Source organism: Rissa tridactyla, chromosome 9, assembly GCF_028500815.1.
Source record: "Rissa tridactyla isolate bRisTri1 chromosome 9, bRisTri1.patW.cur.20221130, whole genome shotgun sequence".
Lineage (NCBI taxonomy): Eukaryota > Metazoa > Chordata > Aves > Charadriiformes > Laridae > Rissa > Rissa tridactyla.
In genome coordinates this window covers 47,700,443-47,727,215 of record NC_071474.1, presented here as the reverse complement: position 1 = coordinate 47,727,215, position 26,773 = coordinate 47,700,443, and the positions used below count along the sequence as shown (strand labels likewise).

At 41.0% G+C, this 26,773-nt stretch overlaps 1 protein-coding gene across 3 annotated transcripts; it reads left to right on the top strand.

The window, feature by feature from the left end:
* The first annotated feature begins 392 nt into the window (after positions 1 to 392).
* MTMR8 (myotubularin related protein 8) lies at positions 393 to 26,214 on the top strand. Of its 3 annotated transcripts, XM_054214427.1 has the most exons (14): positions 393 to 507; positions 2,096 to 2,218; positions 2,866 to 3,028; positions 5,364 to 5,521; positions 7,045 to 7,173; positions 8,182 to 8,316; positions 10,243 to 10,375; positions 11,692 to 11,801; positions 12,914 to 13,039; positions 14,721 to 14,770; positions 16,843 to 17,043; positions 17,463 to 17,591; positions 18,510 to 18,636; positions 20,484 to 26,213. In XM_054214427.1, the coding sequence occupies exons 1-14, from the start codon at positions 484 to 486 to the stop codon at positions 20,766 to 20,768; spliced, it is 1,893 nt and encodes a 630-aa protein (XP_054070402.1). In that variant the 5' UTR covers positions 393 to 483; the 3' UTR covers positions 20,769 to 26,213. The 3 variants fall into 3 exon arrangements, with proteins under 3 accessions (XP_054070402.1, XP_054070403.1, XP_054070404.1); XM_054214428.1 differs by lacking the exon at positions 7,045 to 7,173 and having other exon boundaries at positions 20,484 to 26,214; XM_054214429.1 differs by lacking the exons at positions 393 to 507; positions 2,096 to 2,218; positions 2,866 to 3,028 and adding an exon at positions 4,476 to 4,658.
* Positions 26,215 to 26,773: the final 559 nt, after the last annotated feature.

Below are 26,773 nucleotides of genomic sequence, written 5' to 3'. Positions count from 1 at the left end.
ATTAGCCTGCTGCCTATTGAGGGCAATGGTGATGCCAGAGCTTGACGACCTTACATATTGAAGGAAAAAAAAGTGGTTTTTGGTTTGGGTTGTTTTTTTGTTGTTGTTGTTGTTTTTTTCCTGAAATACGCTCCAGGAGCTTAGTGAACACCCATGCCAGGAGGGGAGATAAGGTGCCCGGAGGCGGTGGAGCCCCAGCAGGACAGAGAGGCCTCTTTGGGGCCCAGCTCCGGGCTGCGGAGGATGGCGAGGCTCCCCACCGCCCTCCCGGACCAGCCCCAGGGCTGGGGGCACCGGGACATGGCAACAGGAACACAACGACCCCACCGACATCGACCCCCGCCGTCGCCCTGCCCTCACCCAAGATGGCGGCGGCGCCGCCCCGCCAGCCTCTCGCGAGGTTTGCGGCGGGGGCTGGGCGCTGCCCCCTGCAAATGGCGGCGCGGAGGCCGGGCGTGCTGAGGAGAGGCGGGAGGTGCCGCCATGGAGCACATCACCACCCCCAAGGTAAGGGGCTGCGCCGCTCCGGGAACCAGACGCCCCATCGTCAGGGTCTCCCTGTCGCGTCTCGGGGCTGTGGGGCTCCCCTCGCCGCCCTGCGCCGGGGCTTCCGCGCGGGATACCTGAGGTGAAGCCCCTCCGGGGGTGTCTGGCCTCGGCTGGGCTGTTGTTAGGGCCCTGCCTTTACAAGGACTTTTTGCTTTGTTTGTTTATTTTAATGTCGTGATTAATTTCAGTAAACGGGCTATCTTTGCTTTCCTTCAAAGCTTTCTTATCCGTGACCGTTCCTTGCACTTCTCAGACGGATCACGGATAAGTCTGGAAGGCTTAAACCTACTTTACGTGGTGTTTAGGTTTTTCTTAGTGCATCACCTTGTTTGAAAGGGAATTTTTAGTAAGGATCCTGATCAAAAGGTGTTTTTGGGTACGATTCGTGTAAACTCGTCTGTATCAATGTGCAGAGACCCCCTCAGGCCGCAAAAGTGAATCAAAATGGGCTTTTTCAGTTGAATAAAGTGAAACAGGAGCTCTGGGAATGCTGTGCTTATGACAGCTGAAAAAAATTGCTTTTACTTCAGGCAGCTGTCTATCCAGACGTTGGTTTATTTATTTATTTTAATCCCATGAAGGTTGCTGTATTTTGTTTTATGTTATTCTGGAGGATGTTAGTTTGGGGATGCTCCTTGCCTATGTTGGCTAAGGTGCGTTGCTGGGCCTGCTTGTCTCCAGTGGCCTGGATAAAGGGCAATATTAGGCATAATAATTCTGTGTGCTGGAAAATAGGACTTTCTAGGAAGACATACAGACGAGACCTCTGCGCTTCAAATTTTTTTGCTGTTTTCCACGTTTTATCTCAGACCAGTGACTCTCTAAGGAAGCTTACATATTCAGTACCCAGAAGTAATTTATCATATGCTGTTAAACTGTTTTCATTGTCCTTCCAGTTGTTTTTTTTCCCATTATTTTTGCCTAATGATGAAAGAAAAATTCCATCTGTGTTCATTAAGAAGCAAGTAGGCCAGGAGAAAATCAATCAAATAATGTAAAATACTCTAATATTTTGTTATGTCTGTGCTGATGTTTTTTTAAAATTATTTTATTAATTAGCTCAGTTTTAAGAAATGTGGTTATGTGCCTAGGAAGTGTGTTACAAGAAGTAGCTACTAATACTTTTTTCTAGCGACTGAGCAGTTGGAAGTCAGACTGGAGAGGACTGTTTCTTTCGGAGCGATACTTTGATTACACTGAACATGGACACTCTTTTTTTCTGCAGTTCTTTGTCTTATTATTTCTGCAACCGTACACAGTAATAAACTGTGATCATCTTGGCTACAAATCCAGTAATCCTGTTACTCACACTGGTGCTAAACCTTGGCTGTTTGCTTAACCTTTTTGGCTTTGATTGCTGGAGAAATAATTTGAATTTGTAGCGTAAAGCTGAGTTACTGTTTCAGGGGAGACTTTAATTCTTATATTTTTCTGTCTTACTTCCTGAATTGTATATTAGAAGTTAAATGATAGCGGTTCAACAGACGCTTAGATATTTCCTTGATCAAAGTTAAATTCATTTTTTCGTACTCTTTTTATGTCGCAGGTTGAAAATGTGAAATTACTAGATCGCTATACAAATAGGAAGGCAGCGAATGGGACATTATACCTGACAGCTACTCACCTAATCTATGTAGAAGCTTCTGCTGAAGTCAGAAAAGAAACATGGGTACGTTGTGATGCCTGGAGTCTGTTTAAACATGAGTTTAAAAATTACTTTATATCTCATATCCAGAATGAACAGGTTTGTGAATTCCAAAGTTGTAGTGGTCTTTTATACCATTTTGATACCAAATGCGTAACAGGAACAGCTGTTTGGGAAGGAAATGAACACAATGCAACTTGATAGAGGGCACTCACTGAATTAGTGTTAGTTCCAAGAACATAACAAACTTGTCTCGCTTCCTAGCTCAAACTCAATATACCAAGCCACCAAACTTGAATTTACAGCTTTTAGAAGTGCAAAATTAGCACTGAAATTAGCCTTTTTATTAATTCTAAAGTAAAAAGGAATTGCATGTGAGAGTTGAAGGGAAAGCAAAGTGAACCAGGTAAACCAAGCTGCACATCAGTCTCTAATTTATATACATCTGTATTTTTTCAGTCTTGCCCTTAGTTACCTAGCCTTTGGGTGCACAGTCTGGATGCTTATTATGTTTGTTTGATAAATATCACAAATAAACTCATTTTCTGCTGCTAGTTAGATGCAGTAAGCATAAATAACTGAGAGTATTGAAAAAAATTTAATATCTGCTTGTATTGCTCACAACCTTATCAACGGCTTCTGAAAAATGTTGTTTGTTTCCTGTTTTTCAGATTCTGCATCACCACATTGCAACTGTAGAAAAATTGCCTCTGGCCACGGCTGGATATCCACTCCTTATACACTGCAAGAACTTCCACGTGGCTCACTTTGTTATTGGGCAGGAACGTGACTGTCATGAAGTCTATACCTCATTGCTTAAACTTTCACAACCAGGTATTTAGGATGGGAGTCTGTTTTGCAAATCGTTGTAATGCTTTAAGCGCAGACAAGCCTCCCAGCACTAGAGAAAGCTTTGCCTGCCTGGGCTATTGGTGTCGGTGCAGGAGGGGCAGGATGTGAAATCAGAATCAGTTTCCACCAGCAGAGGTGATCTGTGTGGGTTGGCTCAGTAAGTAGAGTGCTGCCCCGCGGACCTGGGCATTTGCTTCCAAACTAAACACAAATCTTTTGTGGCAGCGGGAATGAGGTATTGGTCTCCCATGAGGAACTTCTGAAGACCCATGCAAAGTTCATTTGCCCGACTGAGTCTGCATGCAGCATCTCAGGCTTTTTTCTTGTAGCACTTGTGCCGAGTGTCATATCCCATGCCTGGCTATTGTCAGTCATTTCTGTGACTTGGCTGTGTGTAGTTCTGCCCTTTCCAGTTGATCCAGATGTTCACAGATTTCTGGAGTCCCACAAATAAAGCTTTAAACATTGGCATCTTCCATTTATTTGTTTCCCAATGGCATGTTTAGGTTACTCTTCAGTGTTTGTCGTCTTTCAGTTGTGAAACCCTGTGCTTCAGCCTGGCTGCCCTGACATGGAGTCACTCTTAAAGAGCGTGAACAAAGCATCCTCAAAAGCCTGTGGTTTCTTCTGGCTTCAGCTTTTTAGTCCATCATGGATGAATCTTCAGGCTCCTTGTTCTTCTTGCAGGACAGCATTCCACCAGGTTTCCTACCTGGCTTCTGTCTACGGCAGCTTCTGGTTTTGGGGTGCTCCTTCAGTGAGACAGTATTTGGAGTTCAGCATTATTATGAGGATGCCATTTGTAATTGCATTTCTAATTACGTCACTAGTCTAAAGGAAGGGAATTGACACCACCGGTCTGCTTCATGTTGGCCGTCACGTAGCACTTGAACAGAAATACTGTAGTAGAAATGGGTTTTGCTGAGTTTGGGTTTTTTTTGATTGATATTAAGGCCTGTGTTTATTCCCAGCATCTCCCTTGTGCTCTGAGCTTTGGAATTCTCTTAGTTCCGAAGTTCTAATTCTAATGCTGTATCTGGCAAGTTTCTGATGTTATGTTTAAAAGCTGTCACTGTTCTTTCAGTTTTGAAAATTAGAGACTTAGTAGTGTCTTGAAGCGTGGGAGCTGTCACTGCAGGGGATAACATCAGTTTCTTTTGTCTTGTGGTTATTTGTGTAATATGCTGTAGCTCTTTCTTTTGTTCTATTTATGGATTTTAACAGTTCTCTTTTATTTATTGTCTTAAAATTTCTGTATGTATGCTTCCTTCATCTTTTTTTGGCAGAGCATATAATTATTTATGATTTGCACATGTATGATTGACAGCTATGGGTTACCTGTCTGGTAACCTGGCTGCTTTATCAGACTCTGACAGGTTTCACTCTGTCTCTGGTGCGCTTGCTGCCTTGGGAATCAGCTGAATGAGTTATTGGTTGGATTTGCATTTTATGAAGACAGGGAAGGAAATTGGGATGGTAGAGATGGAGGGAGGAAGAAATTACCATTTGTCAGACACAGCCTGAAGCTTTTGTTGGGCTGACAGTAATATTCAAGACATCTATCAAGTTTTCCATGCGGCTCAGAACTCACTGTTGAACAATGAACTTACAGGTGTGCAAGAGCTGTTTTATGAACTCTTCACAGAAAATATATCTTTTAATATAAGTTTTGGTTTGTGGATTAATTCTTATGGTATAAGTGTTGTCTAACACACCTATTGCAGTGAATTCAGTAGGAAATAATTTGTTTGGGAAAAATTACTACTTTGAAGTTTTAACTGATTCAAAGAAATGTTGTAGTGTATCTCCCTGCACGTGGGAACTCAGTATTGGAGATTCCTGGGAATTTTAATATGGATTGTTGGCACTTTGTACTACCCCGAACAAAAACCTGTAAATGTGAGGTTGGGAATACTTAAATATCTGTACTCTTTTATGTAGTACTCTATTTATATTTTTTTTTAAGGAGTGAGAATCAGTCTAAGTTTGCTTAGAGTAGTGAAGGTCGCAGTGTGATAAAAGAAAACTTCATGCTTCTGATCTTTGTGGAGGCAGAAGTATAAGGAAAATAGCTATTATTAAAATATAGCCAACTAGGCAGTACAGTGGCATAGCCCTTTGGCTTCTTTAGTAAATGATTTCTAAGTCTCCTGATCTTTCTTGACTGAGTAATTTTTTTCAGTCCTTGTATCAGTTGTGCACCGGCAGCTCATTGGCTTGCACACATCCAAAAGATGGCCTTTAGGAGGAAGTGTTGACCTACCCCTGTGTCTTTGTATCTCTCTCTAACTAGTTAATTTTCTTTCTTTCTTCCCAGTGAAACCTGAAGAACTTTATGCTTTCTCTTATAATCCTAAAATGTCTAAAGAGAACCGTGAGATTGGATGGAAGCTGATTGATTTAAAAGTAGATTACCAGCGTATGGGAATTCCAAACGACTATTGGGAAATAACGGATGTTAATAAAGACTATGAGGTAATTCTTGCCCAAAGTAGTCATTTAATGCAGTATCTATTCTTTGTTATTAATGACATACAGCAGTCCTGCTGCTGCATAAGTGATGCCTCTGGGGAGGAATGAGCTCAGTTGGTTTTAATCGAAGCAGCATCATCTTGATGTGAAGTTGTGGGTAATGAAGCTATGGAAGAACAGAACGAGCTGCAGAGTCACCTTGGTTTGCTTTGATCCCCTTGGCAAAGTACCAGATACTTGTTTTTCTAGAGAAATGTCAAACCATCTGTTACAAAAAACCTGAAGTACCCTCAGTTGCTTTTGGTATTTCCAAACCCAGTCCCACCAGGGTGGTGACAGATGTGTAGAAGAGAAATAAATGGCAGGGGTTTGGCTTGGTATGGAGTGAGGCAGAGTGGAAAGGGACTAGGTAAGGAAGGAAAAACAGTAACGGAAAACGGACACTTTTTTTTTTCTCGCTTGGTTGATTTTCTGCTAAATGAGGTCTCTCAGTCATTTCAGTCCTAACTGGCTGCGGCCTTTATTTTCTTTCTCCCCTATAAGGCCAGGTTGGATCTGAATAGCATTACATGAAAGCACTTTTCAGCAAGCTTACTCAAACTCCAGCTTCATGTTATTTCCCTTTTTATTTCTTCTGATGTTGTGTACAGTTAGACCTTTCTGTCTAAAAGACAAAGCAAACAACTCTGAGGAAGATACCAATATATTCTTGAATCACTTTCCCCTGCTCTCTGCTCCCTTCCCCCACTGGTTTTCTTTACTGTTATGCTTTGGGTTGAAAAAATGTGTCTGTGCTGTGAGAAGTGACTGGTAATTTTAAATGACTCTATCTTTGGGTGCCTGAATTGAGATACGATGAGAGAGGTCCTTTTTCCATTAGCCAGTTTAGGACATCTGAACGTGGGCATCTAAAATCATTAATCACCGAGAAGCTTTTCTTGCTAGTATGTGACTCTCAAGTGCCAGCAGTTTATCATTTCCTCAGGTTTTCCAACCTATGTTTTAAAATTGTCAAGCCTAAAGTAACGCCAGACTTAGAGAATAGCTTATCTGTGAAGTACATGCTGAAAAGACTGTACTTGCTTGAGGAAAAAGGATAAAGCTGGTCTCTGAGGATGCTACCCAATTGCTGGAAGCTCATTTCGAGTTGAATAAGATTTAAAGGAACTCTTTAAATAGAGTTGTTCTTAATTTCTCTTTTTGTGTCAAATCAGAAACTGTCATAAAATTTATGGATTTAAAGAGCTTCCTTTTTATATGTATTGTGTACTGTGTGGTCTGTTTTTTTGGGTTCAATTGCAAATTGTTTCCTTTACCACATTGCTTTATTTTGCACTACTCCTGTGGTATGCATCTTAATGGCATGGAACTTTACATGGGGGCTACGTAAGGTACACTGTGGCAAACAATCTATTTCTGTTGTTTATAAATGCTAGATCATAAGCTCAAGATTTTTTTTTTTTCATGAATTTTGAATTGCTAAGTAGTAATAGCTGGATTTCTTAATTTATTTTCTTCTCACTTAGGTTTGCAACACATATCCTCCTGAAATAGTGGTGCCTAGAGCCGCTAATAAGGCAGTGGTGATCGGAAGTTCAAGGTTCAGAAGCAGAGGGCGGATTCCGGTGCTTTCGTACTTGTATAAAGAAAACAATGTTAGTTGTTCATTGTCTGCTGTCTTTGTGGGGAGTAAGGGTTCCCCTTCTTGTCTAGTCCCCTTCCAGTGAAAGGAAAGAATGAGATAATTATTAGAGCATATTAAGTTCACTTTTGAGAACTGTGCTTCTTTTAATGTCTTTAGTATTAGTTTGTTCTGAGTCACAGAATAAGCTGAAGACAAACACTTGCGATGCATCCAGAGCTGTGCAAAAAGCACAGACTTTGCAAGCTTCCTGTCTGGGTCTGGATTTTTTTTTTAAATTAACTTTCAGCAATGCCTTGTTATGTGGGGGTTTTTTTGATCTACTGTTTAGCTGTACTGAATAATGTTTTAAGAAGATACATGTTGCCTCAGCTAGACTTTCTTAGTATTGAAGAGGAAGAACCACCCTGAAATAAATCCCTGCTAGCTCAGAATAAGTGAATGTTTCAGGGGTTTTTTTCCACTGAAGACCAGAATGTAAATTTTTAACTTTGCTGTCTCAGCAATGTTTTAGATGCAGATGTTAGGAAATCGCTGTCACAGTCAAGTTGTTGTTTTCCTGAGGAAGTGTGCCTTGACCTGGGCAACTGCATGGAGTTGTACTGGCAACTGTTGTCATTTCCCTAAAGCATACTCGGTGCAGTTCTGAGCATGGAACAGTAACAACTGATAAGCAGAGTCGTGGCGGGGGGGAAAAATGGTTTGGACAATAGAAACCAAGTAGAAAACGTGAGAAACGCTAACATTTGGGATACTGATCATCAGGCAGAGCATAGTGGGTTTGGGAATGCAGCAATGAAGCTTGCAGCAGGGCTGCTTAGCCTCACTGCCTTCTTAAGATTCCCAAACTTCTGGCTTTGAGAAGTATCCCAGTAGTATTTCTGTATGTCCACTTAAGCAGCAGTTTTTCAGTGAAACAGAGAATAGGGCACTTAAAACCAACAGATCAGTGTTCTTTGAGGCAGTGCAATAGAAATGATCTGAAAGCAGAAAAATGTGAGTGAGGTGTTTTGTGTTGCAGGCTGCCATATGTCGTTGTAGCCAGCCCCTCTCCGGGTTCAGCGCGCGCTGTCTGGAGGATGAACAAATGCTGCAGGCGATCAGAGAAGCCAACCCTGGGAGCCCCTTCATGTATGTTGTAGACACAAGGCCAAAGGTACCTTCATGGGGTTTGTAGCTACTTTTAAAGCTTGCATCTGAATTAGTAGTGCTGTTTCCAGTTCATTCTTTCACAACTCTGCTAATGCTTTCTTATGCTGCGTTAGGTTAAACTGTGTCAGTCCTGAATCGGGGATTCAGTATCAGGCTCCTGCTTCGGTACCTTAATGTGACAAAGGCTTGTGCATAATAAAACTGCAGTGTTAAGTGCTGTTAAGAATGCTTGCACTCCTGGAGTATTCTGGGTTGAGGTTGGTGTTAAGGACGACCTGAAGCAACTGGCAGTCTTGAAGCTGGCTGAGACAGTGAGGCATTTTCCTGCAGAGAGCCAGGTCCTTAATATGTTGAGATGGAGAGAAGCCTTAGGATTCAGTTCCACGAGGCTGAAGTGCTTTTCTCAGCAGACCTGGGAAGAAGTGGGACTGTGTGGAGTCTGATAACAATTAAGAAAAGCAATCCCTCCATTTTTTTGCCTTTGTAAAAATAACACAAGTGATCTCATGATGTGCAGCTTGGAGTTCAATACAGTTCAGCTCTTCTAGTCCATAGCCACTGTTTGGGACTAGAGCTTTGCTGAGGTGTTAATGTAAGAGAAATATTGAAGAAACATTCGCAAAATGAGAACTCTAATGACTGTTGTCTAGAGGAACTGAATTTAGAAATCAAGTCAAATGATTGTCTTGTAAGCATATGGATTGGGAGTGTCAGTATAAGCAAATTAGAACACAGGAATCAGTTATTTAAACTAAGATTTAAAAGTGCTCTGATTATTTTAAAATTGAGCTTTCTGAGAACCTGCTTCACTGTTCACATATTGCAGTTATTTTATAGAAACTGCAGATTTGATTAAACTGTGGCAAGGACAAGAAGGGAAACAGTCTTCTTGAGAACAGGGAATGTTTCACCTGTTGTTCCAAGATGTATTTTGGCTTTTTCTAGTATGACATTTCCTAGAGATAACCTATTCTGTAATGATATGCATGTTTATAGCAATCACTGCATGTTCTTTTGGTGCAGACAGTTTCCAGTATCATAGATGTTCCACTGAAACCTGTCATTGATGGCAATTTTGTTCTGAAGTATTTGTTGAAAAAGGGAGAATTTATAATTGGTCACACTTCTCTTTCTAACACAACATGTCTTACTCTGAAAGACAGAACTGAAGCACTAGGCTTATTTAATTGTTCTAAAGATGTATATAGCATATTTGACTCTTCCTTCTCTCCTCTCCATGGAGGCAAATTGCTCCTCTTCCCAAATTATGATGTGGGGGGTTGATGTGCTCCTTTGTCACCGCTAAAGATTTCCTGGTAGCTCTTGATCTGTTTTGGGTAACTGTTAGAGCAACTGGCTTCTTTTCTACTTCTTTTCTGCAGTTCCGGATGGTTGCTGTATTCTTTCTGCTCAACTTTAATATTTCTATGTTTCCCTCAGGTGGCTTTATTTCATCTGTGCATGTATGTCTGTGAAAAGCTTTGGAATTCTCTTACTATTTCTATACCACCATGTATGTATGTTACTCGTAAAAATGGCTTTCCTAGTTTTACTTTCATATCCTTCTGCCTGAATCTTTTTATGTGGCCTCACAGCTAAGGCAGACTCAATGTGTCTTTACCTGTTTTGATGGCAGCAGTATTCTGAAATTGGGCACGGTTTTTATACTGCCTACCCTAAGAAATTCGTAATGAGTCTCTGCATATGACTAATGGACTGGAGACAATGGTATAATTATTAGTGAAACAGCTGGAAGTAATGTCTGGGAGGTGGGGAAGTACATCTGAGTAACAACTTTGTTCAGTATATTTTCTGGGAGATTTAAAAAAAAAAAAACAAGGACTTGCAAAACAGTAATTTATTTCTGCATATTGTTTGTTGTAATTTTCTCTCTTTTCCATTCTATTCCTATTCCCTTGAATTTTGACAGTTAAATGCCATGGCCAACCGAGCTGCTGGGAAGGGTTATGAGAATGAAGATAATTATGATAACATACGCTTTAAATTTATTGGCATAGAAAACATCCATGTGATGCGGAGCAGCTTGCAGAAACTCCTGGAAGGTAGGTATGGTCCGTGCAAGTGGCCAGCCTTCGTTACCATTGGCTACTTTAGGACAGAACCTGTTGCTGAATATATAAACCCTACGTGTACAAGTGCATGTGGACTTGGGTGTTACGGTGCAAGCAGATGAGCAAAGTCAAGATCTTACTTTGTTTGCTGTATTGAAGTGGCCGAAAGTATTAGTGTTGTTAAATTGCTTTCCTGCTAGACATTGTATTTATTACTGTGCTTAGTTTTGTAATGGTTCAAAAATAGCAACTAATATCTTAGGGGAAAAATGCGAAGCAATGCAGAAGAAATACTTACTGAGCCATTGGAGATCAAGAGGTGAATCAGGCACATATTTTCCTTAATGCACTTGTGGAGAATTTCTATTAAAGGTGAAGGCCTAGCTTGGATCAAACAGGATCCTCTGCTAGCTGGTTTCCAGCACTGTTGCCATTCTTGTGCTGACAAAGAATGCAGAACGGGGCAGAGTAGATGAGCTGCAAATCATCTTGCTTGGTCCCTGTGGTTAGTTTTCTACAATGTAATACAAGTGCTGTCATTCAAAATATGAGTTTAATATTTTAGTAGCCAGCCTAATGGTCATCTTTCTTCTAAATAGTTGAATAATTGATGCTACCAGTTGCTTGGCCAGAGAGCACTACAGGGCCTGTGCTGACCTTAGAGAAAAATGAGGCTATTCGCACAACCAAGAGATTGTCCTGATCACAAGTATAAGTCCTCAATTGCCTGTTCCTGGGCAGATTTATTTTGCGGTGGAAGAGGAGGCACAATAAATACTTGTTTACTCCCATATTTTTCTTCAACAGTGATAAAATCTCTCTTGCTGGTGCTTACAGACTATTAAACTATATTACTATCAGTATTTCTATGCTGGGTTTCAATATAGCATCTGAGTTGCCTGCAAGGTTAGACGTGTTATTTCTCTCTCTAAATTAGAACTCTCCTTTCTGCACATCTTCGTGATGGGTGACTGCATGTCAGTGGCTGTTAGATGTGTGCGATAGTGATTTATAGTTCAGTAACAGATAACTGAACACTGTCTTTGTTGGAAGAAACTCAACTGAACAAATGAGTTACTCTTTTAAAAAAAAAAAAAGGAGGTTTTCAGATCCTCAAGTTCTCTCATAACTAAAAATTTCTGGTTTGTGTCCTTTAGACAGGATATTGCTGCCGACACTTAAGAAGTGTGGCAATACTAGCTTTTAGGATCTACCATGCTCTCTTGTTGGGAAGAGGTGATGAGAAGGTGGGGAAAAAGAAATGTTGTTAATGGCATGTCAGCTAATTCCTTTGTTTGTGTTCTTAGTGTGTGAAATGAAGTCCCCCTCAATGAGCGATTTCCTCACGGGGCTGGAGAACTCAGGTTGGTTACGGCACATTAAGGCTGTGATGGATGCAGGTGTCTTTCTTGCCAAGGTAAAAATTGTACCCCAACCTGCAGATGAACTAAAAAAATACGTACTTGTCTGTTGGGGACTGCTCCGAGGCTGCGAAGTTGTCTCTGGAGAGAGGTGGGAAAACATTGCTATTCAGGTTGGCCTCAGCACTCAAAAACAAGTCTGCAGTTGGAGAACATGAAGTGGGTTACCCAGCTGGCTCTCTCCTAGACGCTTCCTGGGCCTAAATGAAATGCTGTAGGGGTTGAGACATTGTCCTGTTCGTTGTATTGTAACAAGCAGTTATCCCGGCTTTATTAGAACTCGTTTGAAACAAAATCACAGAATGTGAATAAATGACCTTTATAAATGCCTCTGTATAATGCGTATTTAGAAGTGCAAACAACTTGTAACCTTGCACTTATTAGTTATTGATCTGCTCTGCTTTAAATGTGGGATTGTTTAGGCCGGTTTATTTTCTACAGGTTCTATATGATGTGGGGACTGTTAATTTTGATTATTGAACATAGACTGTGTTTCTGCAGAGCTTGTGGCTTTGCAGGTGAGGCAAAACGCGAGAAATCACTAAGGCACATGGCTCTTCAGTAATGGTGAAGGGCATGCAGACAAGAGTAGTGGCCTTCTGTAAACGTTGGTTTTTCTCTCTTAAAATTTTCTCATGTAACAAGCAAGAAGCTACTTTGTGTTTCTCTTCTGCCACCAGTACAAAGGGAAGAAGGTGTCCATATGGGAGGAAGTTGGGATGAGCTCTCCTAGTTTTTCTTGAGAATTTCCTAGTCTCCGTGTGTCCAATTATTATTCTTTACTCATCCACCAAATTTTTCCTCAGAAGAAGGGACTGAGAATCTTTGGCCTTTCAGAAGACTGAGCGTTTTGAGATCAGGGGATCTTTGTCTCTTGGTAGCCTGCGTTGCTGACAAGGCACGCTACAGTAGTTTATTCTAGTTGGGGTTTCCTATGGGTTGATGGCTGTGTGCCCAGAAATGGTGCATTTGCATGGTCCTGATGAGAAATGACAAATTTTCCCCTTGGGTTTTAAGCCAGTCAGGTAAATGCAGATGAAGGGATAGCATTTAATTACAGTAACCAACCTAGAAAGCTGCTAAACCGTTCTGTCTGTCTCCTTTACAGGCTGTGAAAGATGAAAAAGCTAGCGTGTTAGTCCACTGCTCTGATGGGTGGGATCGCACAGCTCAGGTCTGCTCCCTGGCTAGCCTCCTCTTAGATCCATTTTATAGGACTTTTAAAGGCTTCATGGTAAGAACCCAAATGTTGAAATTTCAAAAATAAGTGCTTCCTGGATTTGAAATGTAAACAGGCCCTAATTAAATGTTTTAGGCCACTTCCTGGAACAAACAGTGGGTGACCTATATAAAAGCAGCTTTGATTCTATAAACAAGCTTTAATTGCTCTGAATGGCATGGGCACAAAACGGCAGGGGTTGATTTACAATTCCCAAATCTTTGTTTCCTCGAATGTCCACATAAGAGCTGCTAATGAGACATTTCAGCAAGCGATGAGTGAGCAAAGGATGCAACTCTGGCAGCAATCCACAAAAAAGTGGTGAAGAAGCTTGTCATTTAAGACTGTTATAGTGAATGGTCTCTTACCTGCTAGGATTTAAAACTGGATGAACTCGTTGTACACAGGACAGCATATAACCTGTATGTCACATAAAATCTGTGCATCATTTAAGGCCCTTTTAAAGCCATTATACATGAATTTGGCCGTTTGCTTCTACTGCAGGCTTTTTCTTATTTGAAGCCATCACTGCATAAATATAGTGCAATTTGTGATGTTATTTTTTCATTCCTCTCCTTTTCTTAAATACCTGGAAAACAGGCTGCTGCTCTTTCTCAGAAGAGTTCCTCAAGAAACCCTGAAATCAGAACAGCGCACACTTTTGTCTCCTCCAGTGTGTTGCACCGCAAAGGCTATTTTCTTGCATACTGTGCTATTTTTATTATTATTATTTTTGTTTCTGGATTATACTGCAATCTTTTAACAGTTAAAATTACATCAGAGTGTGAAACATCTGCTTGGGGTTTGGTTGTGCTCTGGACAATTCTACGTGAACTAAGGAATGTGATTCTGATTAGGAACGGGAGTGGTAACTAAAACAGACAAATCCTTGTCTGTCCTCTCAGCAAATGGTTTATATGCACAATTCCTATGACAGTGGTTATTCCTAAACGAATGCAACAGAATTGTAAAGAATGGACAAATTTGAAAAGCAATATAACTTAACTTTTGAAACACCACTGTTGTGAATTTCTGCCTTCTGTTGGTTCTTTTAAGTCTCTGGATGATGATATCAGGAATTGATCTTTAAATATGATCCAGCAAGGCAAGTAATGGATTCAGCATCAGTCATTTGGTTCCTTGTGAGACATGTTTTTAAGGAAAATACTTCCTCCTTGTTATTTTCTTATATATAGCGCAGGCATTCTATTTAAAAGAGAAAGAGCCATATAGTTCTTCTGATTTCATTCTGAGCTCCTCAATACACAGCTGTACTTTTATATTCCCATTTCTGTGTTAAACATACGTTGAATTCCAGTTGATGATTTATTTTGCTGAATATCACGTTACTCTCTTCCGAATTAAACACTACATAGTGTAATATTAAGCTGTTAATTCTTTTACCTCTGTGTGTTTATATTTTATGATTTTAACAACGTAGAAATTCCCTCAAAATAGTACTAGACTTGCTTGAAATAACTTCTGATTCCAACAGTGACGTTGGACTGATAACTGTGGATAACTGTAATCCATAAATCACTACTAGTATTTTCATTGACTTCTGTGGATATACTCATAACGGTAGTATCAGCAGGTAGCATTGGTTTTAAGCTTTTTAGAGTTTAACATCAAAGGCTTCATTTTGCTTTTTCTAAACAAAGTCATGCTCTCTTTTTAACCTGTTTTGAAACTGCAGGTTCTAATAGAAAAGGAGTGGATTGCAATGGGCCACAAGTTCTCACACAGGTAAGAGGAGCATGTTGCCTTGGGTGTAGTGACTGGGTGAAGGCTTGGCCGTGACACTAATATAGTGCTTTCAGGTTCATGTACTCCTATTAAAAATTTAAATGAATGTACAAGACAGAGGGTAGAAAATTTAGAAAATACTGGAGTTGGTGACATAAAGCCAGTATCTGTTTGGGTTGTTATTTCATCAGTGCTTTTTCTATATTACTCTACAAAGTCATACGGTCTTCAATGAATCTTCTGAATTCTGAGTGTTTTCCTACCTGTAGAATCACATTGATATATTATGAGGAGTGCTAATGTTCTTGGCAAGATTTGTTAACTCTTCTGCAGTCATCTCCTGGAAGAAAATCTAGCTAATGTTTTTCAGGACTTCTACCAAGTTCAAAGCATAAACTTTAGCCCAACAGAGTGCTAAAACCCAATTTGACCTTCATTCTCTAGGCAGATTAAAAATGCTGTAATTCCTGTAATCAATAGCCTGCATCTAGTAGGGATTTTACCTTGAATTACTACTTGCTATAGTTATGTTACAGAAATTAGAAACTGAGATGGTCCGAAAGAATACAAGGAGGGAAGGGACCAGTCCGTTCAGTGATACTAGCTTGTTAAAAATTGAGGCTTTGTTCTTGATGTGAAACTGATTCCTGTTTTTAATAATAAAACAAATCTGTTTCCTTAAAGCATGTATATTCCTTAAAGCTTTCCTTTTCAGTAAAGGAAAATAAGCATATGCACACCCTTAAACTGGTATATAAGAAGAAGCGGTCGAAGATAAACTGCAGTTTGGTCATTATTGGCTAAAGAAATGTTCTGGGGTCATTGTTTCCACTTCTTTCGGGACTCTTTTTACTTTTCTTGCTTTAAGACCAAAAGTAAATACTTCTGTTCTATTAAAGGATTGTTCCAAATATGAGAACTTGGCAATGGATACAAAAAGTACTTGAGACGGGAATTTCAGCATTGACCAACAATATGAACTTTTATTCCAGTAGACAAAATCATTCCTCTCATAGTGGTGGCAGATGCCTTACAGTTCTGAGGGAAGTCAGTCCTCCTCCATGATGCTGCGTAGGGTCTTGGGGTTAGAGTCGCGGAACCAGGAACTGGGATTTGATCAGCTAGATCTGTCATAAGAAATTTTACTTTATTTTTCCACTGAATTTTGGGGATGTCTTGTTCCTTTCTGGGAAATTCCAAGTTTTATCCCTTCCTAGAAAAGGAGGATTCTGCCCCTAGTTTTTTCTCATAAGAAAGAACAGTCATTACAGTACAATAGAGTGGCTGCTTTCCAAAAATGCTGTCATTCCTTTTCTGGTTGCTTTTTCTTTTGTGCTGAGTTGCAATGAACACTAATAGATCCCTGGCTAGATTATTGCAGAGCCAGTAGGGTTTTTCTGAACTTCATCTAAAGCTGTACAAATTTTTTTTTGATTGTTGTTTTGAGGTTTTGTTTGTTTGAGGTTTCTTCTTTACTAATTGTCTACTAGGATTTCATTCTTGGTGTCCATGTGGACAAGTTGTTCCTACTGTTGCTGCTGGTTGTGGCTATGCCTGCACCATAAAATACTCTCACATCCATGGAACATCAGAGGACACTTTCTCTTCCCCCTTACTGTTCCTGGCAGACAGACAGAATCCCACTAATGTCAACCTTTTTCCCCCAGTTAAGGGCTAGCATCGATTTCTTATATTTGAGCAGTAGGTGGGTTTTGGACACTGTTGCCTTTTTCCCCTTGTGCTAACATCATAGCATAGGCTCAAAGATTCCTATTTCACAAATGCTTGTTGTGATGCTTCCAAGTTTGTTATGTTGGCTCTTCCGTTGCCAATTTTACTTTAGAGAAAGGGACATCACACAATTCTCGTCACTCCTACCAGGTACCAGTGGAGAACAAGTAATGCTGAGGGTGGCACGCCTTAACATACAGTTGCTGTAAGATAAACTATGTGGGGGTTTTTTCTGACTCATTCTACTTGTGAAGAAAACTGCCCAGTTGTTTAATGGTGAGGGGATTCTTTTTCTGTTGGGTGACACAGGATTTAACCCTGTTTCGTTTGCATCTCTCTAGGTGTGGCCATTTGTGTGGTGACCCCAAAGAAGTATCCCCTGTCTTCACTCAGTTCGTTGAATGCGTCTGGCAGCTCATGCAGCAGTTCCCGTGCGCCTTTGAGTTTAATGAGCGTTTCCTTCTTGAAATCCATGACCATGTCTACTCCTGCCAGTTTGGGAACTTCCTTGGGACCTGTCATAAGGAGCGTGAGGATCTCAAGTGAGTTGGCCGTTTATAGAGCCAACAGTCTAGTAGTCACCTTAAATGTCAGAAAAAGGGGAAATTGTATTTGCTTGCGGTTTTAATGTAGTTGTAGATTGGTTAAGGGTAACATTGTCTTGATAGATGCTTAAGTTCTACAGTGTGAAAAAGAATTCTACACTAATTATATCCCCGAAGACAGATAATTTAATTTGGACCACAGTACTAACTTGCAGATACCCCCTTTTGGACTGGATAGTGTCCATTTTAAATGATTATATATTCCTCAGTGATGTATCTTGTGTTTATGAAATTAATCAGATAGCATGCAAAAATAATGCTTAGCTCCCTCAGTCTAATTCTACTGAGAAGAGCTAGTGTTATTAACCCACTTGATTCTTTTTTTTTAGTGATTAGATGTTATTTGTAATTAACAGAATCTTTGAGAAGACCCATTCTCTGTGGCCTTTCCTCTTACAGAAGAAGCAGGAATTGAGAAATCCTTTGTACAGGGGATTTACAGCTTACAAAGAGCTTCAACCAAACACACTACCTTTCAGTTTCCAGTAAGTTGTTTATTTAAGAAGGGGAAGACAGGGGAACACTTCTTTCATTGCAATGTAGGCTGGTAATTCAGGTTTAATAAATTTTCACTGATTAGTGTGGTTTGCTTTACCTTTCCCCTTCATCCATAAACTGAGAGTGGTAGTGCAAAGGTAATTGCTAAATTAGTGCAGGTGCTGTAATTAAAAATAATATTTTTTTTTTCTTTGGTGTTGAGAAAGAGGGTGGGGAAAGGCAAGGAAAAGAAGAACTCCAGATGTGTAGACAGACCCCACACACACCCTGCTTGCTCTGTCAAATTTATGTGATGTGGTGGGCAATTGTTAAAGAAGTTCCTCCTCTCCTCCTTTTTAATAGGGAAGTCTTTAAAACAGGAATTTCAGTGGCCAGTCACACCCAGAATTATGCAGTCAGGGTGGTTTTCACAAGAAGGGATTTCTTGTTGCCATGTCTATTCGCTTGCCCAGGGTGTTAGAGCTGAAGTGGTTAGTTCTGCTTTGTTTCTGGCTCGCTCCTGTTCCCTGCTGAGACAGGGAGGAATGCAAATGTATTTCTAAGAGCGGTGTGTGGTTACTGGCGGGCAAAGTGTTTTAATAAAAGTAGGGAGGTAGGGCAAACTGAGGACTTGAAGGTGAACTGACCAATCCTTCAGTGAATCCGCTACAGAAAAAAGTGTGTTTTCATTTTATGCTAATACCTACTGCCAGTGCATGTGGATCATAAGGCACAAGTAATTAAATTCTCAGAAGCTTTTCTGAGCTTTATGAGAATTTGCCCATTGATACTGAATTTTATAATCCAAGGCAGTGGCAGTTTTTAAAAATCCATTACTAATCTCAGTTTGAAAACTTTTTCTTAAGCAGCATCTAGTTTGTTGTACAATCGACCGCCTAATTCTCTCTTCTTGCCCTGTTCTTGAGGTTTTGGTGTGGGATGTATAATCGCTTTGACAAAGGAATGCATCCAAAACAGTGTGTTTTGGATCATCTGCTAAGCTGCGTGAGCCAAAAGATGAAACTGGAGGACAGCGCATCTGAACTGGAAAATGTGAGTCCTGAATCTTAATAATATTTAAAATCACATGATGGTTTTAGCACATATAACTGGGATTGAACATTGGCACTGAACAATTGCTTCAACATGTTGGGCAGAGCTGGGCAAAATGAAAGGTTAAATGACATTGCTGTAATAAATAGGTTTGATTACCCAAAATTCTCATCTGCGAGGTAAAAGCTGTGTTGAGTCAAGTTCTGTTGCAGGCTTGTGATTCTCTAAATGAAGCAGGTGTTAAGAGAACATCTGGGTCTCAACTCCACTTGCAGCAAACTTCAAAGGAGAGGGAGAGAAGAAAAGAACGGGGAACGGGTCTGGTCCATCCCCCCATCCCCCACCTCACCCCCCAAATAATATGAATATAAAAAAAATTCTTGTTTTCAACTTGTCCCCATGTTTTTCTTTTCCACCTTCTCATTCACAAGACACGTTGGAAAAACTGATGATCAACCAGGTATTAAAACAGTTTGGTTACTTAAGTTGGCTTTCATGTAATGGCCAAAATGTAACTGGATCGTGTAGTCTGAATTATCCTCTAAAAGCAGCTACTTTGGATTTGAAATGCTTTGCTAAAACAGGACGAGGAATCTTGCACGTTTACTATTTGTGTTCTGTGGTTTTGGAGGGCAGAGATCTTGTGTCCAGAATAACCAATTTCTCTTCTTCAACCCAGAATAATAAAGTAAACAGCCACGCTCTTCACGGTTTGGTCAGTTCTGATCAGATTCCCCGGAGAGCTCTATTTATATGAAGGTGTAGATATTTATCTCGGCAGTGCAAGATGCAGGGCTGGGGGGGAGATAGATAGTCATGTTGACTTTTGAAGTGCTGTAGTCTTGTGTTTCCATATGTACTGGGTCTGGCTGGGATGGAGGTGATTTTCCCTCAGCAGCCCTCATGGTGCTGCGTATGGGTAACCAGAAAGGTGTTGATCACACCCCGGTGCTTTGGCTGCTGCTGAGCAGTGCTCCGCAGCATCAGGGCTGTCTCTCCAGCATTCCCCCCCTCGCCCCCAAAGGCCAGTGGGCTGGGGGTGGGCAGGATCTTGGGAGGTGACACAGCCAGGGCAGCTGACCCAAACTGACCAAAGGAATATTCCGTATCATATGATGTCTGCTCAGCAATACATGCTAAGAGAAAGGAAGTGTGTGTGGGGATTTGTTATTACAACGTTTGTCTTCTGGAGCAACCACTACGTGTACTGAGGCCCCGCTAGCCGGGAAGTGGCTGGACATCTCCTGTTGATCAGAAGTAGAGAATAAATCTTTTATTTTTCCTTTGCTTCCATGCACAGCCTTTGCATGTGCTTTATTAAACTGTCTTTATCTTGGCCCACAAGGATTTCTTTCCATCTTATTTTCTCTCCTCTGTCCTGCTGAATAGGGGAGTGATAGAGTAGCTCAATGGGCATCTGGTGTCCAGCCAGGCTCATCCCACCACAATCCTGTGCAGCTGCCTGAAAGAAGCATAGCTTTATTTGTGCTCAAGGTTCTGCTTGCAATACCCTTTCTGTGTGTATTAAATAAAACCAAAACACAAACGTAAAAACCCCTAAAAATACAGTAGTGGGAGAGTCATCTAAAAATATACCAGTGAGAAGATCTGTTGGTGTCCTTTGCTAGGTTAATGTGAATGCTGAAAACTTTAGTTTTATTTATTAATAATGGTGTTTGTATCAAACCCGTAAAGATCTATACCCATGTACTTTAATGCTGGATTACAGAGCTGAAAAAGAGGCCCTGACACAGGACTATTATGTTGGTGGTTGGTTTTGTAAATCTCTGTCGTCTGGGAATAATAGCTTTCATTAATTTTTTTTTAATGTCTCTTTATTTGTGTAGAAACTTCCTTTCCTTGATGGTCCTTTGCCGAGTGAAACTTGCTCCTTATCTAAAGTAGGACATGCTGTTTCAAAAACACCGATGCTCAACACTCCTCAGGATTACGAAGGGGATCCACCTCCTGTGTTGAGCAACGGCGCCTCAGCAGGGGATATGGATGTTCTGTCAGATGTGGACCAAAGGAACAAAGAGAACCTGTTTCATCACCAGGACCTCTGTGATCACAGTGACACCATTGACATGTTAGACTCTGAAGCCAAGGATGGAAAGCCTCAGCACCACTGATCAGCCCGGAGAACTGTGTTCCGTGACCCCGGTGATGTGGTGGTGAGGCGTCAGGGAGCTGTGTCCCCGCGAGGGTGCAGACCCCGGAACCATTTCCAGCTAAGTGTGAGTACGTGTGTTTGCAGGGAGCTGTGCTCGCTGTACAGAAGGCAGTCTGCGTTTGGTTTGGTTCCATCGTTTTGCAGCTGCAGTGATGAAGATGTGTACAGAGCTGCCCAGAAGGCTACCCTGAGTCAGTGTAAACCTTATTTTTCAGTGGAAACACGATGTGTGGTCAAGGTTTATGACTGCCAGCCAGTACTGGTATTTCAAGCTGAAAGAAATCTTGGCCAATTAACGTGGGGCTTAGGACTTGTGCAGTGTTTATAACTGGAGTAGGACAGATGCAGTCCATTTATTCGCAGTGCTGGTGCAAGGTCATCTTAAAATGATTAAAAAAAATCTCAGTTCATCTTAAAATGACAAAAAAAAATAATCTTTTTTTAGCTGTGAATGAATCTCTGCATGAACCCTCACCTTGTGGCAGAACTGATTAATTTGTTTCTTATGCATATTTGTTAAAAAAAACCACCCCCCTGTGCCTTTTTATGGAGACCATTTTAATGTCTAGCCACGCAACTTACTATTTTTATTATTGTAGTGTATGTAAGGTGTAGTTCTTGGTCTTCTTTGTAGTCAGTATTTTTTAAAGAAGGTTTTTTATCTGCTGATGGCTTCTCCAGGTTCTTTGCCGATCCCCTGAGTTTAGTAGCTTCTTTCTAAGCCAACCTTTCAAAGAGTAAGCTTTTATGGACCACACTTACTGACTGTGAGAGTGCAGCAAGCCACAAAGATGGCCTGTAACACATGAATTTTTGACAGAGGGAGGATTAGAAATGAGAAAAGAAAATTGATATGGAGTTTTTCTCTCTTGTTTTATGATCTTGGTTAAATTGAAACAAGAGAGTAACTGTTCTAAGCTGGAATCGATGTGGTTTCCTCACATCCATCGATGAGGCAGTAATTAAAGATGACGTGTGTTCTATTATTGAAATGGGGCCTAAAACAATTGCTTCATGTCACGTGCTGAGTGATGATAGTCAATGCTATCTTGGATGTTAAAATTACATGAACCTTGGAGGCGTTTTGTCTGTACTGTCAAGACATGGGGAGATGAACGGTATTTGTTGTGGCAATGAACTTCGTAATTTTGTGAAGCTGGTGACAAAATGTACATTGGGATGTGACCCCTTATTGGAACAAGAAGGGGACATCTTGGCTCGTGGCTGTGGCTCCAACTTGGACTTGCTCCAGTGCTTGTTACCACTACTTAGTTTCTTTAAACTACAGTAATCTCAGCTGGAGATCCTAGTTTAAAGTTGCAGCTTTAAAATGGAGACACGTACTCATTTATACAGAAGCCTTGTGAAGAAACAAGTGCTTGTCTCCCCAGGGAAATGGATGGCCCAGGCAAGCTGTTCCACAGTCCTTGTTCTTCTGGACAAGCTTCTATAAATGTGCTTAATTGCACAGAGAGTCCCTTTGTGCCACTTAATTCAAGATGCTTTTCTGCTTTCTTTTGGATCCTATTGTTTAAGTTAGATGCTGCCATTAGGTCTTAAAATCAGTTTTTCTCTTTTATGAAATTTCAAAATAAACTGAAAATATTTCCTAAGTTAGCCCTCCCAATCTACAGTGAAAAGTAGAAACATTCCATTACAGCATTGTAAAATGCAGTAGCCGTTGTTCATATGCTTGTAACCTATGGTGAAATGACTAGGTTAGTTTCAGTGTTCAAGATCAAAGTAGAAAAGGGGGGGGAAAAACCCACCCAAATAAACTCCCTTGAGTGTCTCACTTTAGGTAATAAAATACACATTTTATTAAGCATATCAAAAGACCCAAGGAAAAAGGGCAATACCTGAGAACACAGAGTTTCTTCAACGCGAAGAGAAACTTTTTTAACATTGCAGGATTTTTAATCTTAAAGCAAGTAATATTTAAGTAGTTTAAAAAAAAAAAAGTTGTTTTCAAGGTAGGAGTGAGAGCACTACAGTGTGCAATTAAGAACTAAGTCCATAAAATACTGAACCAGATATGCTTAGGCAGAAGATGTTTGAAATTTGTTGTGTGGGTACCTATCAGAAGTAGTGCATCATGCAACAGCTGTGTAGTTTATTTTGAAGGACGCACGTTTCTGAATGCATCTCTTCTTAATCTCAAGATGAGTATCCGCTGTTGAGCCTCTCTGCTCCTAAAAAGAGATCTGCTAAGTTACTCGTATTAACTTAGATAATCTACCAGCTTTTTAAGTTTGCCATGTCCATGTATTCCTCAAGCAAAGAGATTGTACCCTACGTCTTAATCCAGCTGCTCTGGATAGCCAGGGTTTGGAATCTGCTGTAGCTTTCCCTGGAGGGTGCCGGGGAGAGGACTTCCCTTTGCCTCTCTGTAGTGTAGAAGCTCAATTTCACACGTGCACTTTGCAGTTTGGGGCCTGTTTCATGTGGACGGATAGATCAACCCCGGCTTTTCTTTCTAGGTGGTAGAAGAATCTAGTGGATAGTATGCACGGCTTCTTAAATAGAGAGATCTGACATGGTGAATGAGACCAAGACAGGCGCTTTCTACGACCAGTTATTCCAGATGTCATCAGTTCTTTTAATGTGTTCTCTAGTGAAAATTAGAGATACAGAATTGTAGAGAATTTTGACTGACTACTGAAGGATTTAGACATGCCATTGGTTATCACTGTATAAAAACATTTTGCAGAGGTTTCTATAAATGTTTACACATTGCCTTGTCTTTTGAATTACCATAGATTACCTTAAAAAAAAAAAGTACCATAATCTTTGCTTATCCCTAAAACGTGACCCTGACATCTCCGCAAATCCTTTTGACTACAATATTACTACAGGTGCATATAACCATGAAAAGATTACTTCATACACTGAAAGTATTAGTAGGCTTGTGGTAATCTTGCTGCTTGTGACTTCAGTAACAAAACAATGGATGAGTTTATACTCTGAAAGGCAAAACCTAGCAAAAAAATAAAATTAACGGTCTGTCTTTTTAAACCTCTTGGATTTAACGTATACAGAGTTGGTCAAAGTCTACAACATATTAAAAATCATTCATGCTGGTGCTGTAAATTTACAGAGCTGGAAAAGATTCCAGGGTTTCCTGGCTTTCCATGAGATTATTTGTGTGAAAAGCGAGTAGCCAGAAGCTTTTTCATTTTGATGGGAACTCTTGTGTGTGTTAAGACCAAAAATTAAAATCTGTTCAAAGCTCTGCAGCATGTGCTCAGGTCTCTGCTCGGGCCGGAGTGGCTTCCCAGCGCCTGGCAGAAAGCCAGGTTTCCCACGTTCCGGAGTGCCTCGCTGACAGCAGTGAGGGACTTAGTTTGTGTTCCCTAAAAGTGTTACAGGAAATCTAAAAGCTGTTACGTAGCTTTTTATGTAGGAAGTCTTCTAGCTAGGTGAAAAGTTGCTATGACTTGTTTATTCCTAGTGGAGCATCCATGCATTGTGATGTCACGAATACTGTTTTCTATTTGGAGCTGTTAAGAGAACAATGCAACTCGCTGCTTTCTGTTTGGATCCCTCTGACCGGGTGAACTGGGAGGGAGGAGGGATCCTGTGTTGCTGCGGGTGGGCTCTGTTTGTGTAAAACTCTTCCTTTCCTGGAGCATCTCTTGCTTTGCCAAGATGCTCCGAGGTGTCGTGGTTTCGTGGCTGCGCATAGCGTGTCTCTTGCTGCAAACAGGCGTAGCTCTGCAGTGGGCAAGTGCCTGTGTATTCAGTGTTAAAGCTATTCCCTTTCAAGTAAAGAGGGACTCGTGTAGCTTTATTTCTCACTTGAAATGTCTTAATGTGAACTTCACAATGCTGGATTCTTAAATTGTATTTTGTTTTGCAGTTTTCACCTGTGGTAGAGAAAATCCAATTGGTGCTGTTTGCTTTACAGAAAAAGAAATAATTGGTTTGTCCGTAGATGTTGTGGTCTCAGTTGGCCCCCTTTCATGGGAGAGAAAAAGCAGTTTATTAAAGCCTATAGGTATAATATACTTCTAGCTGCATATTCTGTTCCCGCTCTTAGCGAATGCCTTTCATTTAAGTGCTTGGAAGAAAAATCCACCTGCTATGTGGGTGCTGACATAAAGCCTCCCTGGCTAGGGTGGAGAAGACTGGCTGGTAAGCTGTTTGCTTCAGTGGTCTTCTCATGCCCTGGGGAGGGAGCCTTGCTGGGAGCTAAAGGGGTGCCGAGCTTCCCGGGATCAGACCTTGTCGGGTTACAGCTGGGAATCTCCATGTTGAAGTGCCCCGTGTCTGTTGTTTCCATTGGGTTTGGAGCTCAGAAAGCCCTTCCCTTGCATCTAGCAAAGCTGGAGCACCTGCAGGGGAAGCATTTAAAAGGGCTCTTGTGCCAGACAGTGCTGCAGTTCCCTTTCTGGGAAAACTGGTCTTTGGGTAGCATCGGTGCCTGACGGTTGCTCCCCCAAAGGGATCGCTTCTTGGCACTGTTTGGTAATGAATCTGACCAGGAGAATTCAACATGCGTCTGCTGTTTTGCTCTTCTCCCCTTCCCCACCACCCTGCCTTGAGTGCTGGGGTCGCTTGTTGTACGGACCTAACAGAGTTATTCCTTGTTTACACACCTTCCGTCCCTCTTGCACATAGAGGCACTTCCCGTGCCTCGGGGCAGCGTGGGGGGAACAATCTGTTCTGAATGTAGTAGTTTTTGTTTTAATTAGTACACAGCACCTCACTAATTAGATGAGGCACGTCCTGAACCTGGTGATGTTAAAGTCCATGTTTTCATAAGCACCGAGAGCAGCCAGGTTGGTGCCGACTGCAGTGGGTGTCATTTGTTGGGGAGAGTGTTTTGCTGCGCAGCGCTGCGTCCCTTTGGCGTCTCTGAACTACAAAAGCAATGCAGAACGAGGGTAGGTTAAACTGGTTGACCTATATCTCTTATCGTGTATCTCTGTATATGCGTCTGTATTTAATGTAGCAGCGTACTACTGGAATAACTTGTCGCACTGGATGTAGTCACACGTAACTGAGCACACACGTGTACGTCTGTCGTCCACAGACTGCTCTTTGTAGGAACGTACCTGGAATTGTGTGTAGTACTCAGCTGAAAATCGTAAATGTTTTTGCTGTTTCTGTAAGTCAGTCACTGTTTCTGTCAGTGTAACTGTTGAAGGACAGTTGTATAAAATTGTGGATGATGAAACCCCTTGTTCTTGAATGTGCTGTGATGGCTGTATTCGCGTAACTCATTGTAGGTAATGCACTGCTTAGAAAAAATTGTACCCTGTTTAGAGGAGCGCTGTGTCTTTTCTCTATGTGTATTTGTTCCAGGAAGTTTCACTTGTATTACAGTTTATTTTTATTCCCTACAAAAATAAATACCTTGCCTTTTTAAATTAAGTGACTGGTCTGGCTGTTGGTTAATGAAACTCAAAGCAGCACTTCACACTTTGAAATGTGAAACCAATTACAGACTCTTAAGCAGTGAGTTTGTCTTAAGCTGAGTGTGATTCCACTTCCCCTTCTCGTGGAACAGAAACCAGGTGACCTCACTGTGGGGGGGGGACTGCAGAGTGCAGCACTGCTTTGGCCTTTTTGTAAAAAAAAAAAAAAAAAAAAAAAAAAAAAAAAAACTAATGAAGCTGTGTTAAATCTTGGTATCTTCTGTACATTTGGTTACTCTGATTTTTTTTTTAACATTATATATTAAAACTAAATACCCTTTCATTATTTTCTTCCTCCTGGAAAGCTGTCTATACCTCGCCATGGATTTGAGGGATATTATTTAAAAATGCTCTTTTATCCAGCTCTTCTTAATCATAATTTCAGTAGCGAGTCAAGGTGGGGGGGTGCTTGAGCGCAGACACAAGGGAGGTGGGAGAAGGCTCAAGGGAGGGGGAGATTCCAGGTGCAAAACTCACCTTGTGTTTATAACCAAGATTGGAATTGGGGCTTTAATAACTTACAGCTGTGCAGGAACAGTCAAAT